Source organism: Asterias rubens, chromosome 1 (genome assembly GCF_902459465.1).
Source record: "Asterias rubens chromosome 1, eAstRub1.3, whole genome shotgun sequence".
In the NCBI taxonomy this organism is placed as follows: Eukaryota; Metazoa; Echinodermata; class Asteroidea; order Forcipulatida; family Asteriidae; genus Asterias; species Asterias rubens.
Window position 1 is genome coordinate 4,054,648 of NC_047062.1, and position 18,346 is coordinate 4,072,993.

General features: G+C 38.5%; 2 protein-coding genes across 3 annotated transcripts; one reads left to right on the top strand and one right to left on the bottom strand.

Annotated features, from left to right (window-relative positions):
* Window positions 1-393: 393 nt before the first annotated feature.
* LOC117294033 (regulator of microtubule dynamics protein 3-like) lies at window positions 394-10,770 on the bottom strand. The gene is made up of 8 exons (XM_033776549.1): window positions 10,394-10,770; window positions 9,556-9,730; window positions 7,635-7,746; window positions 6,287-6,423; window positions 5,309-5,386; window positions 4,984-5,136; window positions 3,913-3,993; window positions 394-1,420 (listed from the first exon to the last, which is right to left on the bottom strand). Exons 1-8 carry the CDS (start codon window positions 10,690-10,692, stop codon window positions 1,370-1,372), a joined length of 1,086 nt encoding a protein of 361 aa, XP_033632440.1. The 5' UTR covers window positions 10,693-10,770; the 3' UTR covers window positions 394-1,369.
* Window positions 10,771-10,912: 142 nt separating this feature from the next.
* LOC117289112 (GTP cyclohydrolase 1 feedback regulatory protein-like) lies at window positions 10,913-17,104 on the top strand. 2 transcript variants are annotated; one of them, XM_033770092.1, is made up of 3 exons: window positions 10,913-11,117; window positions 12,227-12,321; window positions 16,830-17,104. In XM_033770092.1, the coding sequence occupies exons 1-3, from the start codon at window positions 11,082-11,084 to the stop codon at window positions 16,966-16,968; spliced, it is 270 nt and encodes an 89-aa protein (XP_033625983.1). In that variant the 5' UTR covers window positions 10,913-11,081; the 3' UTR covers window positions 16,969-17,104. The 2 variants fall into 2 exon arrangements, with proteins under 2 accessions (XP_033625983.1, XP_033625976.1); XM_033770085.1 differs by lacking the exon at window positions 16,830-17,104 and adding an exon at window positions 14,126-15,271.
* The last annotated feature ends 1,242 nt before the right edge of the window (window positions 17,105-18,346 follow it).

Genomic DNA, 18,346 nt, shown 5'->3' on the forward strand with positions numbered 1-18,346 from the left:
CAATTGTGATTTATACATATTTAAAGCCATTGGACACTTTTGGTAAACAGTATTGTCCAAGGCCCTGTATCAAAACTTCTATATAAAATAACAAACCTGTGAAAATTTAGGCTCAATCGGTCATCGGAGTCGGGAGAAAATAATGGGAAAACCCACCCTTGTATCGGCACGTTTCGCAGTGTCATGACATGTGTTTAAAATAAATCCGTAATTCTCGATATCGAGAATTGATATTGTTTTACTGTTTTCTCAAAAAGTAAAGCATTTCATGGAATAATATTTCAAGAGAAGTCTTGCACCATTGCCTTCTGTAAACACTGTAAGTTATTTGTAAATCTGTGAACTTTTTGTTGTTGTTCTGTACCGAAAGGGTCCAATGGCTTTAAACAAAACTGTGGAAGGGTGCAACTTTGCAAAAGCTTGCCCCGAACCACTTGACATAGCAACTACATGTAGGCCTGGGTGCGAGTGTGCCTAGTGTTGAAAGAAAGTGTGACTTTTTATTGCAAAGTCCAGTCGCGAGTACCGCTTTATTTGTATCTAATGCACTTTTTCTCCTTCTTTCTTTTCAAGATTTCTTTTTTAATTTCTAGTCTTTATTTGTGCCTAGCGCACATTTAGTGGTTTGTCTGCTTTAAAATATTAGCTTTCCTTTGTACCTTTTTGACTTGAAGTACAAAATGTTGCCAACACTTCAGCCCTTAGCTGTCATGTGATGTTTTTAATGAATAAATCAACAATGAAAGAATTAGCTTTAAATCCTTCACTTGTTGCATGGTGATCATAATGGCTAAAGATATCAATTTTCACAGATTTACACATGAATTATTTGATGGTCATGGTGAAAAACTTCTCTCATGAAAATTTGCTTTAAAAAATGCTCTTGTGTTTGATAAATAATTAAAACAGTTGGTTTTGATCGAGGTATTGTGTTCACAACCTGATGTTTGATATTATTTTTAAAATGTAACAAAACAAAAAGCTATAATCTTGTGACTCCGAAGATCGATTGATCCACAGGTTTGTTATTGTATGCATATTTTGGGTCAAATGAAGTGCAACCTGTTCGTTAACAATAACCATTTGTGCCCACATGCTTTAACCACATCTCACCTTTGACCTGGTTGAATGTCCAGTTTCAAGTGACGATTAAAAAAAAAAAATAAAAAATAAAGGAGATATTTCTGCATGGCTATGACATCACTTCTAGTTCTTGCAGAGTCAAGAAGCCAATCCCAATCACTAATCAACACATCCATGACAAAGGCGTTTGGAATCTAAACAATCGTTTCGGACAAATTTACTAAGAATCAACTTCAAAATGGAAGAAACAACAGACCTGAAGGAAAGGCTTTCCATTGTCTCCTGTTTATGTATACTTCCTGAGGTACAGCTGAGCCTCTTCTTTTGATTTCAACTCCTGCAAAACAGATGAAGCAAGGAACTTTTCGGTAAACTTATTTCAGTACCAGTCAACTAAAACAGACAGTTTAAAATTAGATGCTGTGTTTTTGTTGTTGAGAAAGCAAAGGCCAAGTTTGAATTTTTAAAAGTAGCATCTTTTATTAAAATATCCAACTTTGTGACAATGGTAAAGAGCTGTTTTTAAAACCTGCAGGCCTACCAAAATTAGAGCTGGAAAAAAAGGAACATGTTGCCTTGAATCGGTTGAGTTGGTCTTTGAAAAAAGTTCCTTTTTTTATCTCTTACTTGTCTTCTTTCACAAAATTGTTTGGTTTCTTTATAAATAAGATATGATTTATCAATATCTTATTCATAAAATCTGTTCCACTGGACAATTTTTAAATTTACTTTAAGGCTAGTGACCCCTTCGATAACTTACCAGCTCGCCTTCTTTATTTTGAAACTTTTGGCCTTGGTGCCCTTTTATACTGGCCTTGGTGCCCTTCAAAATTTGGCTTGATCCAAGGCCAAAGTGGCCTTGCCCTAACAAAAATTCCAGGCCTGGTTATGGCATTGACAGCCGACCTAAAGAGCTAGAGCAGTTATGACAATGGTACTGGACCTAAAGAGCTAGAGCAGTTATGGCATTGGTACTAGACCTAAAGAGCTAGAGCAGTTATGACAATGGTACTAGACCTAAAGAGCTAGAGCAGTTATGACAATGGTACTAGACCTAAAGAGCTAGAGCAGTTATGACAATGGTACAAGACCTAAAGAGCTAGAGCAGATATGACAATGGTACTAGACCTAAAGAGCTAGAGCAGTTATGACAATGGTACTGGACCTAAAGAGCTAGAGCAGTTATGACAACGGTACTAGACCTAAAGAGCTAGAGCAGTTATGACAATGGTACTGGACCTAAAGAGCTAGAGCAGTTATGGCATTGGTACTAGACCTAAAGAGCTAGAGCAGTTATGGCAATGGTACTAGACCTAAAGAGCTAGAGCAGTTATGACAATGGTACTAGACCTAAAGAGCTAGAGCAGTTATGACAATGGTACTAGACCTAAAGAGCTAGAGCAGTTATGACAACGGTACTAGACCTAAAGAGCTAGAGCAGTTATGACAATGGTACTAGACCTTAAGAGCTAGAGCAGTTATGGCAATGGTACTAGACCTAAAGAGCTAGAGCAGTTAGTGCATTGGTACTAGACCTAAAGAGCTAGAGCAGTTATGACAATGGTACTAGACCTAAAGAGCTAGAGCAGTTATGGCAATGGTACTAGTCCTAAAAAGCTAGAGCAGTTATGACAATGGTACTAGACCTAAGAGCTAGAGCAGTTATGACAACGGTAATAGACCTAAAGAGCTAGAGCAGTTATGACAATGGTACTAGACCTTAAGAGCTAGAGCAATTATGGCAATGGTACTAGACCTAAAGAGCTAGAGCAGTTATGGCATTGGTACTAGACCTAAAGAGCTAGAGCAGTTATGACAATGGTACTAGACCTAAAGAGCTAGAGCAGTTATGACAATGGTACTAGACCTAAAGAGCTAGAGCAGTTATTACAATGGTACTAGCCTTAAAGAGCTAGAGCAGTTATGACAATGGTACTAGACCTAAAGAGCTAGAGCAGTTATGGCAATGGTACTAGACCTAAATAGCTAGAGCAGTTATGACAATGGTACTAGACCTAAAGAGCTAGAGCAGTTATGACAACGGTACTAGACCTAAAGAGCTAGAGCAGTTATGACAATGGTACTAGACCTTAAGAGCTAGAGCAGTTATGGCAATGGTACTAGACCTAAAGAGCTAGAGCAGTTAGTGCATTGGTACTAGACCTAAAGAGCTAGAGCAGTTATGACAATGGTACTAGACCTAAAGAGCTAGAGCAGTTATGGCAATGGTACTAGACCTAAAAAGCTAGAGCAGTTATGACAATGGTACTAGACCTAAGAGCTAGAGCAGTTATAACAACGGTACTCGACCTAAAGAGCTAGAGCAGTTATGACAATGGTACTAGACCTTAAGAGCTAGAGCAGTTATGGCAATGGTACTAGACCTAAAGAGCTAGAGCAGTTATGGCATTGGTACTAGACCTAAAGAGCTAGAGCAGTTATGACAATGGTACTAGACCTAAAGAGCTAGAGCAGTTATGACAATGGTACTAGCCCTAAAGAGCTAGAGCAGTTATGACAATGGTACTAGACCTAAAGAGCTAGAGTAGTTATGGCAATGGTACTAGACCTAAAAAGCTAGAGCAGTAATGACAATGGTACTAGACCTAAGAGCTAGAGCAGTTATGACAACGGTACTAGACCTAAAGAGCTAGAGCAGTTATGACAATGGTACTAGCCCTAAAGAGCTAGAGCAGTTATGACAATGGTACTAGACCTAAAGAGCTAGAGCAATTATGACAATGGTACTAGACCTAACGAGCTAGAGCAGTTATCACAATGGTACTAGACCTAAAGAGCTATAAAGCAGATTTGAAAATCAGTACTTACATCAGCCGAGCTCCCTGGAATGTTAAGCGTCTTCTGGAACCACTCCACTGCCTTCTTGGTGTCTCTCTTTTGGAGGTAACACTTAATGGTGAGACAAAATTAAATTCAATTGACTTTGTTAGCTCTAACAGATAATTGATTTTAGGCCTTCAAGTAAATGAAAGACACTAGACTTCTTCGGTAATTGTCATAGACCAGTCTTCTCACTTGGTGTATCTCAACATGTGCACAAAATAACAAACCTTTGAATAATTGAATTCATTTGGTCGCCAAAGCTGCGAGATAATAATGGAAGAAAAAACACTTGTCACACAAAGTTGTGTGCTTTCAGTTGCTTAAAATTGAGACCTGCAAATCAAATTCTGAGATCTCGAAAACCTATTCAAATATTTTAGTGAGAAATAACTTGTTTCTCAAAGACGAGAATAGTTTGTCAATAATTTGTATTTCTAGAAAACCAGTTTGCTCAAAAAAAAGAAAGAAAACAAAAAGAAGAGTTTTACTGTTGCCAGTGCGGTAATAATTTTCAGTCTAAAGAAAAAAGGAAAGCATCCTAGAGAGTTGAAAGGTCTCTCAGCAATGCATTATAATCTGTCTTTATAAGACCCTGGGAGTTATATGAAAGAAACAAGTCCTCAATAAAGGCATTAGGCACAATTCCAAGTAAAAAGTTAAAGGAACATTACAGAATTGGTTTTGCTAGCAAACAAGTTGCTGGCAGTGTACCCACTTTATGTAATCCATCATATACATAAACTGACAAACCTGAAGAAGTTCTAGAACGATCGGCCATCTGGGTCACGAGAGAATAGTGAAAAACTAAATATTTTGCATTGCATCGATGCCAAAACAAAAATGAATAAAACGCTCACTGAGCGATAAACTCCAAATGCAAAATATTATTATTTATTTCTCATAAAATATGAAACTTCAGACAGAAATATTTCAAGGGATGTTTTCTACTATCATCATTTGTCCTCCAAAACTGGTTGAAACAAAAGAAAGTTATAACTACAAAAAAAATTGATGAATCAAATTAAGTCCATTGTAGAACTTTGTTCCGCTACTCACCTTTCCAACGTAGAGTGCATTTGTACTGAAGAATTCTGGTTGCAGTTTTTCTGCTTTCAGGAAATTTTCCAGGGCTTCGTCTATCGTTCCAGATGGGGGCTCACCGTAGAGGGCCGAAGCAGCCTTGCGTAAAATCCAACTCAGCGTAGCAATCTGGTGTCAAACATTGTAAGAAAAATTTAAGAAAAATTGAAACGCTGTGACATCAAGATGTGAGAATTGCTAGAACAATTTTTTGATATTGATCAAAATAATATTAACATAAAGATAAAGCAACACCTAGGAAACTATTAGATGTTGTTTAATAACAGAAACCGAAATTTACCTCGTAGACGTATCTGCCGTAGTAGTTATAAAGATACGGGTCACTGGGCCGAAGTTCCAAGGCTTTCAACATATGCTCCTGTGTGAAAATAATGTTTACTATTGGTGATAATAATCAGGCATGCAACTGCCCGTTGAAAAAAAAAAAGGAAAATTTTCAAAGGCACAAGGCAATTGCGGAGCGAGGCAGCCGAAACGCCACGGGACATGATACCCACAATGGTAGCCTAGAAAATGTTGAGGTTTATTATGCTCTTAGGTGCATTTTTAGTATGTACTAGGCTTATTTTACATGATTGTAATTGTACACTGTTAAAAAAACGGAATTCCGCGGAAACGCGGAAGAGTTGCATGCCTGAATAATCCTAATTGGCACTTAATCACACCTGATGGCCCTCCCAGAGAGCGCTCAGTACTTTTCCTGCAAGGTATATGGAGCTACGCTTTGAAGTATGAGAACAATTCCTTTTGCAGCACCTTGTCATGGTTTACAAGGTGCTGTGACAGAATATGCTGCCAATCAAATCAGGAACACTGGAGCGAATCCCTTCTCTTTACGATAAGTACAGTGGGTTAATGAAATACATAACACAACACACAAGAACCATGTCTTTACTTCCCATCTGAAGGACGCAGATATAATGGTCAAGTGTCTAGCTTCAAGAAACAAGTGTCTTAACCACGACTCAATCTGCACCGTTTGATTTCCAAGTTAATGTGGCCCTCTACCAACTGAGCTTTTGGTAAAGAGCTATTTTGTCAAAACCTATGCTCAGGGTGCCAATAAGAAGTCCTGCAAAACTGTTAGCTGAAGTGTAGCCAGGGATCACGATACAACATGGGAATCAGCAGCCTGGGGATCACCTTAAGTGGGGTACAACTTTTTAATTTCAAATACCGAGTAAAATGGAACACTGAAAAGTGCTTTTATTAATCCGGTAATCTTGTTGTCACCACTAAGGAGTGAAACGAACATTACCTTGAAGCCATACCCTAGTTTAATCCTCTCTTGGTTTGAGACGTAGTCTGTTGCCAGTCCGATCAAGAGGCCGTACCACTTATGGGCATCGGCACTCTGATCCTCAATAGCGATAGCTTGAAATGCATAGTCTTTACCTAAAAGACAATTAGAAGTAGAGAAACAGCTTCAGCTAAAAGTGAAAATATCTTGATCAAAGTTTGCTTCTAGTGGTACCCCTGTTTGTGAAGTGGAGGGTTGGAAGAGCTATCCTATATAGGATTTGAGGCATTGCATGGTGAGGTATCAATATATATTTGGTTTGCGGTAACACCATGTGTGTATCTACTTGCCAGGTAGAGTTTGTTCTTAGAGAACTGTCTTGCTTTATTCTACTATCGCGGAGTAGATGTTCGGGGGTTCGGGAGACTTCTCAGTTCTGAAAAGAACTGTCCTGCTTTTTAACTATTACCCGGGGGGATGGTATAGAAATAGGCTGGGACTACTACTTTAGCTTATTGGATTGTGATAAACTGTACTGCCGGGGAGTCAGTTCGTAAAATTGGTCTCAACGTTTCGACTAGCTTGCTCTAGTCATCGTCAGGAGACTGAACTATCCTCCATCTACTAACGGATGAGCATCGGCCAAATAAAATAAAATAAAATGTATCCACCGAAGGACGTCTAAATGTAAATTATAATTAAGCTCGTCTGCAACAGATTTAATAAGTATGTGAGTGGCAATTCAAATGATACTACTAGCACAGCACAATCACCAAATTAATACAACACAAATCAAAAGGGCACACTCTAACTGGTGAATGTCAAAGGTCAAGACGGGTTGCCTACCACCACACACAAAAACAAGCTACCACCACACACAAATTTAAAAGGACAATGTCAATGAAATATCCCCCCTAAAAGTGCTACTTTTACCAAATAAAGTTACTTGTTAAAGGCAGTGGACACAACTGGTAACTAATCAAGATATTTATTAGCATACATGTAAAACCTAATTTGGTAACGTGTAATGGGGAGAGGTTGATTGTGAGAGGTTGATTGTGAGAAACGGCTCCCTCTGAAGTGACGAATTTGATTTTGAGACCTCAGATTTAGAAGTTGAGGTCTCAAAATCAAGCATCTGAAAGCACACAACGTTGTGTGACAATAATGTTTTTTCTTTCATTATTATCTCGCAACTTCGATGACGGATTGAGCTCAAATTTTCACAGTTTTTTTATTTTAAGCATATGTTGAGATTCAGCAAGTGAGAAGACTGGTCTCTTTGACAATTACCAATAGTGTCCAGTGTCTTTAAAAGCCACCGGGATGCTATATTATAACAACTGCATATTTATTATTATCTCACCCTCAAATACCAGCTTTTTCTTGGTGGCGTCATCTCCATTCTTAGTAGCAATATCTGAAGCCAGGAAGTGCGCTTTAGCAAGCCTCCACATGAAATGCACATTGCTTGAGTACTGTGAGATCAAAATGGAAAACAAAATCTGCCCATTAATAATTAAAAAAAACAAAAAAACAAAAAAACCAATGCACACAATCACTATCATAAAAACCTTCAGAATTTCAACCCTCATTCAACCCCATTAAAAGGTCTATGTACTATTTGTGGGACAAAAAACACAATTTTCACAGATTTACACTAAACTTACTCAGTTTGAAGATAATGATAGCAGAAAGCATCCCTGAAAACATTACTTGCTGAGGTGCTGTAGTTTTTGAGAAATGAGTAAAACAATGTCATGAAAATAATTTTCGTCTCACTGATCATGAGACGAACATTATTTTAGCATGTAAAAACGTATGTTGATGACATTGTTTTACTCATTTCCCAGAATCTGCAGCACCTCAGCATCTATATTTTAAGGTACGCTTTCTACCATCATTATCTTCAAACCCTGTAAGTTTAATGTAAATCTGTGGACATTGTGTTTTGTGTTACAAAAAGTACCCAAATCCTTGAAAAGAAAGAAACAAACCCTAAACAAAACCAACCCCATCAAAACAAAGACACAAACCATTAACAAAACCAACGAAGTGGTAGCAGCAGCTATGGCTAATGATGAGTTTCAAGAGCATCACTTCACACACACTTTTTGATTTTGTTTTGATGAAAGTCGCCAGACTCACAAGGCCTGAAGGCCACTTCAAGGTGTGGGCTACAATTATTTTTTTCCCAGAGGCTGTTGCCACTACTCCTAGGGCTGAAACAGGGTTGCCCCTTTTACAGTCCATACAGATGTAGGCTTGGGTATCATCAGTCTGAAGCCTGGCCAATAGAGCAGAAAGCACTACCTCCCCAATTTTACGTAGCAAGTGTCACGACCCCGGGTTCGAACCCACACTCTGCTGGTCACACACCAAAGCTTGAATCCGGTGTTCTTATAACCACTCGGCCATGACACACCACTTACCTTGCTTTACCTGCATATTATGTAGTGTACAGTCCATATGTGGGGGGGGGGGGGACACGACAGTCAGCAAAAACTAAAATAATCGTTTTGGGAGCTACACTAGAGTATGATTTTACCTCGATACAATAATCATGGCTATTGGTCACGTACCTTAGACCTAAGAACTATAACGTGCCAAGTGTAAAAACATTTCAACTGTACCAAATTGGATGCAATTGAAATGTTCAGGAAAAAAAGGTAAACAAAAATTGACCAAGGGTTTTTATGTTAATCCAAGCCCCACATTTGTGGCCAAGCTGAATCCTTGGCCATACGTCGGGACCCATTTTTTGTGAAGCTAACTAGTCTGCTTTTGCAGGTGCAGTCCCCTACGGGCGGGTTGGCACTTTAACCCAGATAAAAGCAAGTACATTTTAGAGCTTTGTGATCACATTAATTTGGTTTAAAATGGTTACTGCGCCTGCGAATAACAACTAATTAACTTCTCAAAAGATGGGTCCTAACGTGTGGCCAAGATAACACACGTCTGGCTTGTTCTGTATTCTGGTTGGCTGAAACACGGTCACGTGAGGTGAACTAATATTTCTTTTCTTATTTCACATTTAACACATTTAAGACCGAGGTGTGTTATAAAACACATATTGACTGGCATAATTCGGTAACTAGTACACGTCTATTCCCCTAGGCCTGTGAGTGACCAGAAGAGGGACGTATTTCCCTCGATCTTCTTCGGTCTTCTGGTCACTCAAAGTCCCTCAGCTCAGGGGAATAGACGTACACTAGTTACCTCTTTGCCAGTCAATATGTGTATAATAATCCCAGCTAGGTAAGGTTCTATCATAAAGCAATGTATACCTGTAACCTCTTTGCCAATAATTTCTCAAGGGCCGTTTCGTGTTCCTCTTCTGTACCCAGGAATAACTTGTCAATTTCCCTCAGGAATGCCAACAGCTCAAGGTCCGTTTCTCCTTCAAACTCTGTCGTCTCCTCTGCATCTTTGTAAAGTAGAGCGACGGGTGGAGTGGTAAACCTGAAGTAAAAAAGTAAAGGAATTAAATGGACGAAAATGAAGTATAAAAAAAGGCATTGGCCTGTTTTATTTTAAAGTACATGAGGCACAGTTGACCTTGGCTATTGACCCTAGCCTTGCAAGCAGCGAATGTGCCACGCCCACCATTTGGGAGTCAACTATAGTGATGCGATGGCAATAGCACACAGAGACATACATTGTAGACTTCGACTGAGAGAGGCAAGTTTGTGTGTGAGTGGCCGACTTTGTAGTTAGTTTTGCTGGGGGTGGGGGGGGGGGTGACTGGTTTCCATCAAACTAAAGTAGACTTAAGTTTAGTTTAGCTTTTAGGCCCAGCACCACTTCGCCTTTATTTTAAATATCAAACATGTTTAAACTTTAGGATAACTTTCCGCATGGCGCCACCACTCATTTCACTAATTTTTACAAAAAGGGATATATCAATCAGGTAAATTAGATACTATTACTATATTATTTTATTTCGAATGAAAAAGTGGTGGCGCCATACGGAAACTTTTCCAAACTTTATCTACAGTCTACACTACTTTAGTACATTTTAATACAGTTTTTATTAATATAAATATTAATATTATAATTTATTTTTTATTTTTAAAGCCCTGTTTTAAAATAACAAGTGCACAAGTTCCGAATTAAAAAGCTCACCCTTCATAAGCCTCTTCAAAGAAATCATCGTCTTCTTCTCCACTGCTTGCATGTATTGAGATAAACCCCGAGTTGACCCTCTTCAAGCTGGTAGCACCTCCCGACCCGACTGCTTCTCGAAACTCCCTCCATTCTTGCTGCAATCCCACAACGGACTCGGTCAACTTTTCCAATCTCAATTCTGTCGACGAAGCTGTTGGTCGACGCCATCGGCTGGACAGCACAGCGCCACAAACACCCACAAAAATTCCCACCCCCAAGGCAAAGAAATCCTTAACATGCAAGTTCTTAAACATCATAAAAAGCGTAAAATAAACATTTACAAAACACACGTTCACCCTCGGACCACGAACCACCAGCTGAACGATCCATCACGATCCAGCGATCCAGGCATAGGAGTAAATAGTCTGGCACTCTTCTTAGTGACCACTAAATTTATAATACGACAACACTGGCATTTAGACACTGGATATATTTTTCACCGCTGGCGGCGCCCTATCACTATTCACAAAAAACACTAGGAAACCCCTGGACGGACAACACCAACATCATCAGTGGAACTGAGCAGCTGGGTCCAGCTCTTTGATTGGAATTTCTATTTCTGCCTACTTCTAAGACACCGTTTCTAAGATCTCAACCGTTCTACCCATTTTCCGGCTATTCTACAGTACTACGGCTTGATGTCAAAATGCCCTACATATTTGTGAGCACGCAAATAAGACTCGTAAGTAAACCTCTTTTTGCAGCTGCTCAGTCAGTGCACTGCTTGCTTGCATACACCATCCATGGACATGGAGGTTCTACCTCCATGCTATACTAACTTTACTTTGGAAAAGTTTCCGTATGGCGCCACCACTTTTTCATTCGAAATAAAATAATTTAGTATCTAATTAACCTGATTGATATATCCCTTTTTGTAAAAATGAGTGAAAAAGTGGTGGCGCCATACGGAAAGTTATCCTTTACTTTTACTATAATAATAATAAGGGAATAAATGTGTGGTGAAGAGGTTTTCAACTAGATGTTTAAACCCGCCGAGGCCTGGTTCTTGATTTTACCGAGACGAAGTCGAGGTAAATAATCAAGAACCAGGCGATGAATTTAATTTAAACCACTAGATGAAAACCGATTCAACACACTTTGATTCCCATTCAGGAAAAGTTTCCGCATGGCGCCACCACTTTTTCATTCGATATGAAATAATATATCTTATTCGATATGAAATAATAAATCTTATTACCCTCAATGAGATATCCCTTTTTGTAAAAATAAGTGAAAAAGTGGTGGCGCCATACGGAAAGTTATCCCCCCATTCATAAGAATACCTTTTCGGTCAAAAAACATTGCTGTGCGCATCACGTGTATCGCGTGATGTGACACAACTGTTACAGCCAATGCTCTCAACCAATAGGTATGAAGAAACTGTCTTATAAGTGCAGGTGCAAGCTCGCGTGTCACGCCTATGTTTCAACACTTTTTACTGGTGAGAAAATAGAATTAGCTGTTGCAAACAACTAACCAACCAAATGGACCGAGGGTATAAATTAAAAAAATAGTTAATGGCCTGACGTTTCGACCCTAGCAGAGTCTTTCTCGAAGGCTAAATGACAACACAACAAACATGAACAGGTAAGGCTAAATGACAACACAACAAACATGAACAGGTAACTAACCTGTTCATGTTTGTTGTGTTGAAATAGCCTTGGAGAAAGGCTAAATGACAAAAATACCTCCATTGGAAAAACTTTTAATGTGATGGCAAGGAGCGAAAGGGTACACTTACTTGTTTTTTCACATCACATATTGAAAATAGTTTTTCTCTCTGATTCCCAGGAGTGTGGTCCTACAATATGTGGTGATGAGCATTCTGATCCAGAGCTAATGAACTACCTCGGAGCTAAACTCGTCAAGCAGATGGGAAATAATTTGTACGTAAAGTTCCATACACAACAGAAGTCCTTGGCACTTGCTGTAATAATTTTGTAGTTAGTCACAAGCATATGTCTGGAATTACACAGATGGCATGGCCTGGTATTGGCACTTGGTGCCCTGTTAATTGTTTCCCATAGACTTTCAGATTTCCTAATTGTCAAAATAATATGAAATTCCAGGCCTAGGCTTCCAGCAATTGCATTGTTTGGAATGCATTTAGCTCAAAAGGCTGTATTTAAAATATTCTTACCCAAACCCAACAAAGACAATGAAATAAATCCCTTATCCGCTTATTTAATTTCCCAAAGATTTATTGAGTCTCGTACACCTATCTCTTGCTCATTCATTTTCTGTTCACGGTTTAGACTGTCTCCTTTTTAATTTATTTTAATTTAACTTTTAACATTTCCTGTCAGCAAGTTCCTTTCTTTAACTGAACTTTCACCTCCGACCTTCTTGCCTACCTGCCTTACCTATCACAGCACACTAATCAAGTATTATTGTAAACATTCACCTCATGTCAGACATAAAGTGTAGAAGGCACACCAGCCAAGACTCTGAAATTATGACATTTTTATTGCAATTTGTGACAATTTTTTAAAAGAAAAATAGCTACGTTTACATCATCCCTTATTGACTTGAAACCGCAGGTGAAATAAGCTCTCTGAATAATTGTTCTAATAATTCATATTACGGAATGTCGGGATGCATTTTATACCTTCATTCTATAAACAAAACAGCCGTTCACACAAAATGGAAACTACTCACTGCAGTTATGGAAGGCACTGAACATTTACTTAAACAGGTAAATATACGAGACAAAAAGACTATTGTTTCTTTAGATGATTTCCTTTTTTTGAAATTTGTTGTTTGTAAATAACAATTTAAAACTTGGCAATCGTACTGAAAAGTGGCGCCATAAAAGAAGAATTAACTAAGTCAAAGTACTGTACATTTGGTTTATCGAACTGCTCGATTTCATCCTTTATAAAATTTAACAAATCTAAGTAATCTGTGAACATTTCATTTCAAAAGGTGCTAGTGTTTTTGAGATATCACTGAATATCTTGAGCAGCTACGTGTCTGTAATTGGAATAAACAATCTGAAAATCATTTCTGCAAGAAACTTTTCTTAAAATGCACATTTTTAAAATCCTTTTCTCTAAAGCCACATTTCTTAGGAGGAATCGTTCTCAAAATGTTATACATTATCAACAGCTGCACTGTTTTTTACCAGGTTCATTAATTTGTTTAGGAGTTAGCAAATGTATACCCTCACTTTTTACAGAAAACTCAGGCCTAATGAATAGTTTATATTTATTAGGCAGGTAGGCTGGTAGGTTGCTCAGAGGCAATTTTATGGAACTATTAAAAGCTTGGAATCCAAAATTTGAGCTTTAGCCTTGATAAGTTAATGAAAAAAACTGATGGCTTCATATAATTTTTTATTGAAGACCTGTACTTCCCTATTGCTATACAAATTTGTCAGGTAAGAATACATCCATGGTTTTAGTCAGGATTAAGTATAAGGGTGGTGTCAAAATTTGCAGGAAATTTCAAAACTGGGTGTCCAAATTAGTATCTGACAATACATTTTATGTAAATTACAGATGAAACAGGGTGTCCAAACTTGTAAAAGGGTGTCCAGTAGAGACACTCATGATTGGTGAATACACCCCTCAACAAATTCAAAAATTATGTATTATTTGAAGTGCAAGTTTCCAACAATGTCATTTCCGTATTTAATTTTTCTTTTCAAGAGTACTTACAGAAAAATTGTTTTTTACTTTGTCTTTTTAGCAAGGAGTATTGCACAGAGGAAATACCACGATTGGTCCTGAACAAACTAGAGAGGCGGGGCTACAGAGTGGTCAGCCAATCAGGGGCCGGTCAGACAATGATTTGGACCTTACGTAAGCCGGACACATCAGACAGTAACGCAATGAATGGACCAGGAAGTCTGGAAGAACAAATTTAGAAAATTATGCAGATTGTACTAGTACACCCAGGCCTGGAATTACACAAGAGGCCATGTACTCTGTTGCCCCATGTCTTGGCCTTGGTGCCCCCCTTGACAAGATTCCCATAGACTTCAAATGGAAAATTTGCAAAATGAAAATGGTCTTGCCCTATCAAAGATGAAATTCCAGCCTGTGCTTTGTCAATGGGAGAAAGACAGTTCAATTGAGTCTGCTGTTCAGGATTATGATTCAGTGACTTTTGCAGTTAATACATAAATGTGGGAAGTCCGTATTATTTGCATAAAATACCAGCAACAGAAAAAAGAGCAACTGAAGTCTTCAGCACATAGTTGTACAAAGGCCACCAACAAGGCTGAATAGGAAATTGTTCTTTTTGTGTGAGAAATTTCCCTTACTATTCCAATAAAATGGCCTCTATACATGGAATTGAAAAGGTCGTGGGTTTGAATCCCACCCGAGTAATATACCTGTGATTTTGTTCACAGAGCTTAGGAAAGTACTGAATATACAGTGCTAACATACATAGGTGTGTACGGGTAAAAACCAAAATTAATACAATGATGTTTATAGATACAAACAAGGGAACACAATTTAACACTGTTTGGCTTTGTGTCTGTGTTTATGTGTCGGTATAGAATTAGCATAATAGTCTGTGTGAATAAGTATCAATCTGTGTGTGTAGAATACTTCTTGAAGTCTGTTTTACAAAATGGTCTTCGCTTTCTGACAAATATCCAAAATGACACAATCATGATCTTGAGTTAAAATGCCTGAAAACTAAATAATGTGAAGTAATTTGTCTCCTGACAATGACCAGAGCTAACTAGTCGAAACATTGAGACCAATTTATGAACTCACTTCGCGGTGGTGCAGTTCATTACGATCCTTTAAGCTAAAGTTGCAAGGGTCGTGGGTTCGAATCCCACCCGAGTAACATGCCTGTGATAGTTTTTCACAGGACTCGGGGGGGGGGGGGGGGAAGTACTGAATCCCACCCGAGTAACATGCCTGTGATAGTTTTTCACAGGACTCGGGGGGGGGGGGGGGGGGGAAGTACTGAGTATACAGTGCTAACACACATCGGTGTATGGGTAAAAAAACAAAATTAATAAAGTAGTAGTCCTAGCCAATTTTCTATACCTTCCTCCCGGGTAGTAGTTAAAAAGCAGGACAGTTTTTTTTCAGAACTGAGAAGTCTCCCGAATTCGATAAATCTACTCCATGGTTACAGTAGAAAATAGAGAGAGAGTTTTTAAAGAACAAACTCTACCTGGCAATTAGATACACACATGGTGTTACCGCAAACCAAATAGTTTATCATTCCACAAAATCACTGAAAGTTCTTGAATTCTTTTAAACTGTACATAGATCATGCAGAATATAATTTTATTTGTACATGTGTTAGTTGGTGTTGGCAGGATTTGTTTGTAACTTTGACATTTGCAATTATACCCATGTCAATTATGAACAATGGGATTTTTGTCGGTGCAGTTTGTAGCACTAAGTGTATTTATAGTGTTTTAATGGTATTCAAAAATGTGTTTCTGCACTAGTAGTTTTCCAGTACTTTTATATAAGATGTATTTTCTAAAGAGTAACAATTTAATATTCAATAAATTAGTTCTGTGAGAATCAGAGTTTACAATGAGTTTCACTGACTGTTATTGCAGAATTGGTCTTACGTTTAGCAATCAGCATTGGTTGCTATAGACCTTTATCACGGTCTGGCCATCTTGATTTTACTCCATTCCAACTCATTGTAACCAAACTGAGGCTGGACCAAATAATAGTCTGGTGCCATTATGCACAATGAATATTAGCATTCATTACTGTTACTGGTAACATGGACCATGACCAAGATGGTGACAGCGTGATAAAGGTTTAAAGGGAGCCTATTGAGCAAATTTTTGTGCCTTCTGAAGTATAGTAGCAGAAACATTTGCAAAGGTGTAAGCGTATTTCACCGATTTGCAGCAAAATTAGGCGGCCATCTTGCACGTTCACCATGTATTTGTATTGTTACGTACATCTTTTTGTTGGTGTAGTAAGCACCGAAAGGTTAGCATGCCTGTTCGTGTGCTTGCTTGCGGTAAGCAGCACTATAAAATGGAAACTGTACTGTAAGTACAACATCAGCTGTTAAGCAGCTCTATGAAATTTGGCTTAGATGATATACCACTTGGTCCCCATTCAGAGGTTATACCTGTGGTTCCCAATCAGAAGATATACCAGCAGAGTGTGGGTTCGAGTCCCGGTCATGACACCTGTGTCCTTAAGCAAGACACTTAACCATTGCTTTGTCCTTCGGATGGGACGTAAAGCTGTAGGTCCTGTGTGTTGTTATAAAAACTGTCAACGCACGTGAAAGACCCCAGTACACACAGCAGAGAAGGGGATTGTCTCGTTTCCCTAGGTCATGTGACTATCTTCACTCATAATGGCTGCATTTTTTTTAGACAGGAAGAAGAAATGTACTTGCTTAACTTGGTCTACTTTTTGTTCATTTTCATTGTCACGAACAGCACAGAATGGAGAACAGAATATCTTCCAAGACTGGTTCTGGACTTGCTTGAGGAGAGGGGTTACAAGGTCATAGCCTCAACAGGAATGGGTCAAACTATGGTGTGGACGCTTCACATAAGCGCAGAAGAACCTTTTTGATACTTCAAAACAAGAGCTTTAGTTGCCTTAAACTTAAAAGTGCACAGATCGGTGCTAACATGATCGGCGGTGAGCGAACCTGTGGGGACCATATTGAACATGGTGGAATGTAAAAAAAAAATAATAAAATGCTTTAGCTAACAACAGCCAATCTCTCTCATACAAACATCTATGATTAGTGAACTGCAAAAATCAGTAAATTGTGCTTCAGTAACTAGCTTGTTACCGATTATTGTTTTAGCTTGCCAGGAATTATTCACAACCTTTTCATAGGCCTCTCTTAATATTCATGCATGATGTCATAATTCTTACCCAAAATGAGGCTATAGGCTCACGTCCGCCACCACAGTGGCTGCCCCTATAAGCTCGTTTTGGGTTAGAATTGTGACAAACACATGCTACAAGTCCTACAGTCTAGCCACTTTGACCACAGTGACACAGTCGCCAGAGCTGCCAACATTAGCATCTTGCAATCTGGGAGATATTGTACACCAATCAGGGAGACATTTAGAATGACATTCAATATAAAACTACAGGGAAAAGTTTTCATACTTGGGGAGATTGTCATTTTTTTTTTAATCAGAACATGGAAAGATTGGGGGTTTTTTTTCTGGGAACTTTCTGCAGTATCAGAGAGAGTTGGCAACTATGTGACGGCAATGCTGTGTTTTCCCATTGAATATCTTTGCAAACAATTTCAATTGTTTATTAATACCGTTGCCATTGGGTTTATATCTTGGTTTATCTTTTGAAGTTTGTTTGGAAATTCTTTCATTGAATTTTTTTTAAGCCCTATATTTCTTGTCACTTTTGTTTAAAATATTAATTTGAACTTTCGTTCAGTTTTATTTATCGGTGTTGATGTGATCATCACTCTGTTTAATTATTACAGATTTTCTTCTGGGTTTATCTTTTACTGTTTGCTCTTTGACTAAATGTGGCGGCCATTCTAACGAAAAAGAATGTTGACGCCTTTTTTCTAGGGACCATTTTAAAAGCTTACATGACTTGAAGAAGGGCTCCAAGGTCAAATTTTGTGACCTATAGAGGTTGTATGGGGGGAAAGGTCTCTTCTAAAATGGTGTTCATTACCCTGAAGTGTATTTTTTTTTTTTAAATCCCCAAAAGAGTTTGCTTCCTTGAACTGTGGCATCCCACAAGGCTCCGTTGGTGGGCCAATGTTATATATTTGAGCGAACTCTCAGGGATGTGATTGATCACCTTCACATTAGTTGTCATTGCTATGCTGATGATGTTCAAATCTATGTTTCTTTTGTTTCAAATCAACACTCAACAGAATGCTTCTAGTGCCATCCATAAACTAGAATTGAATAGTTGATGTCATACCGATGGATGGGCTCCCATTCACTCAAGTTAA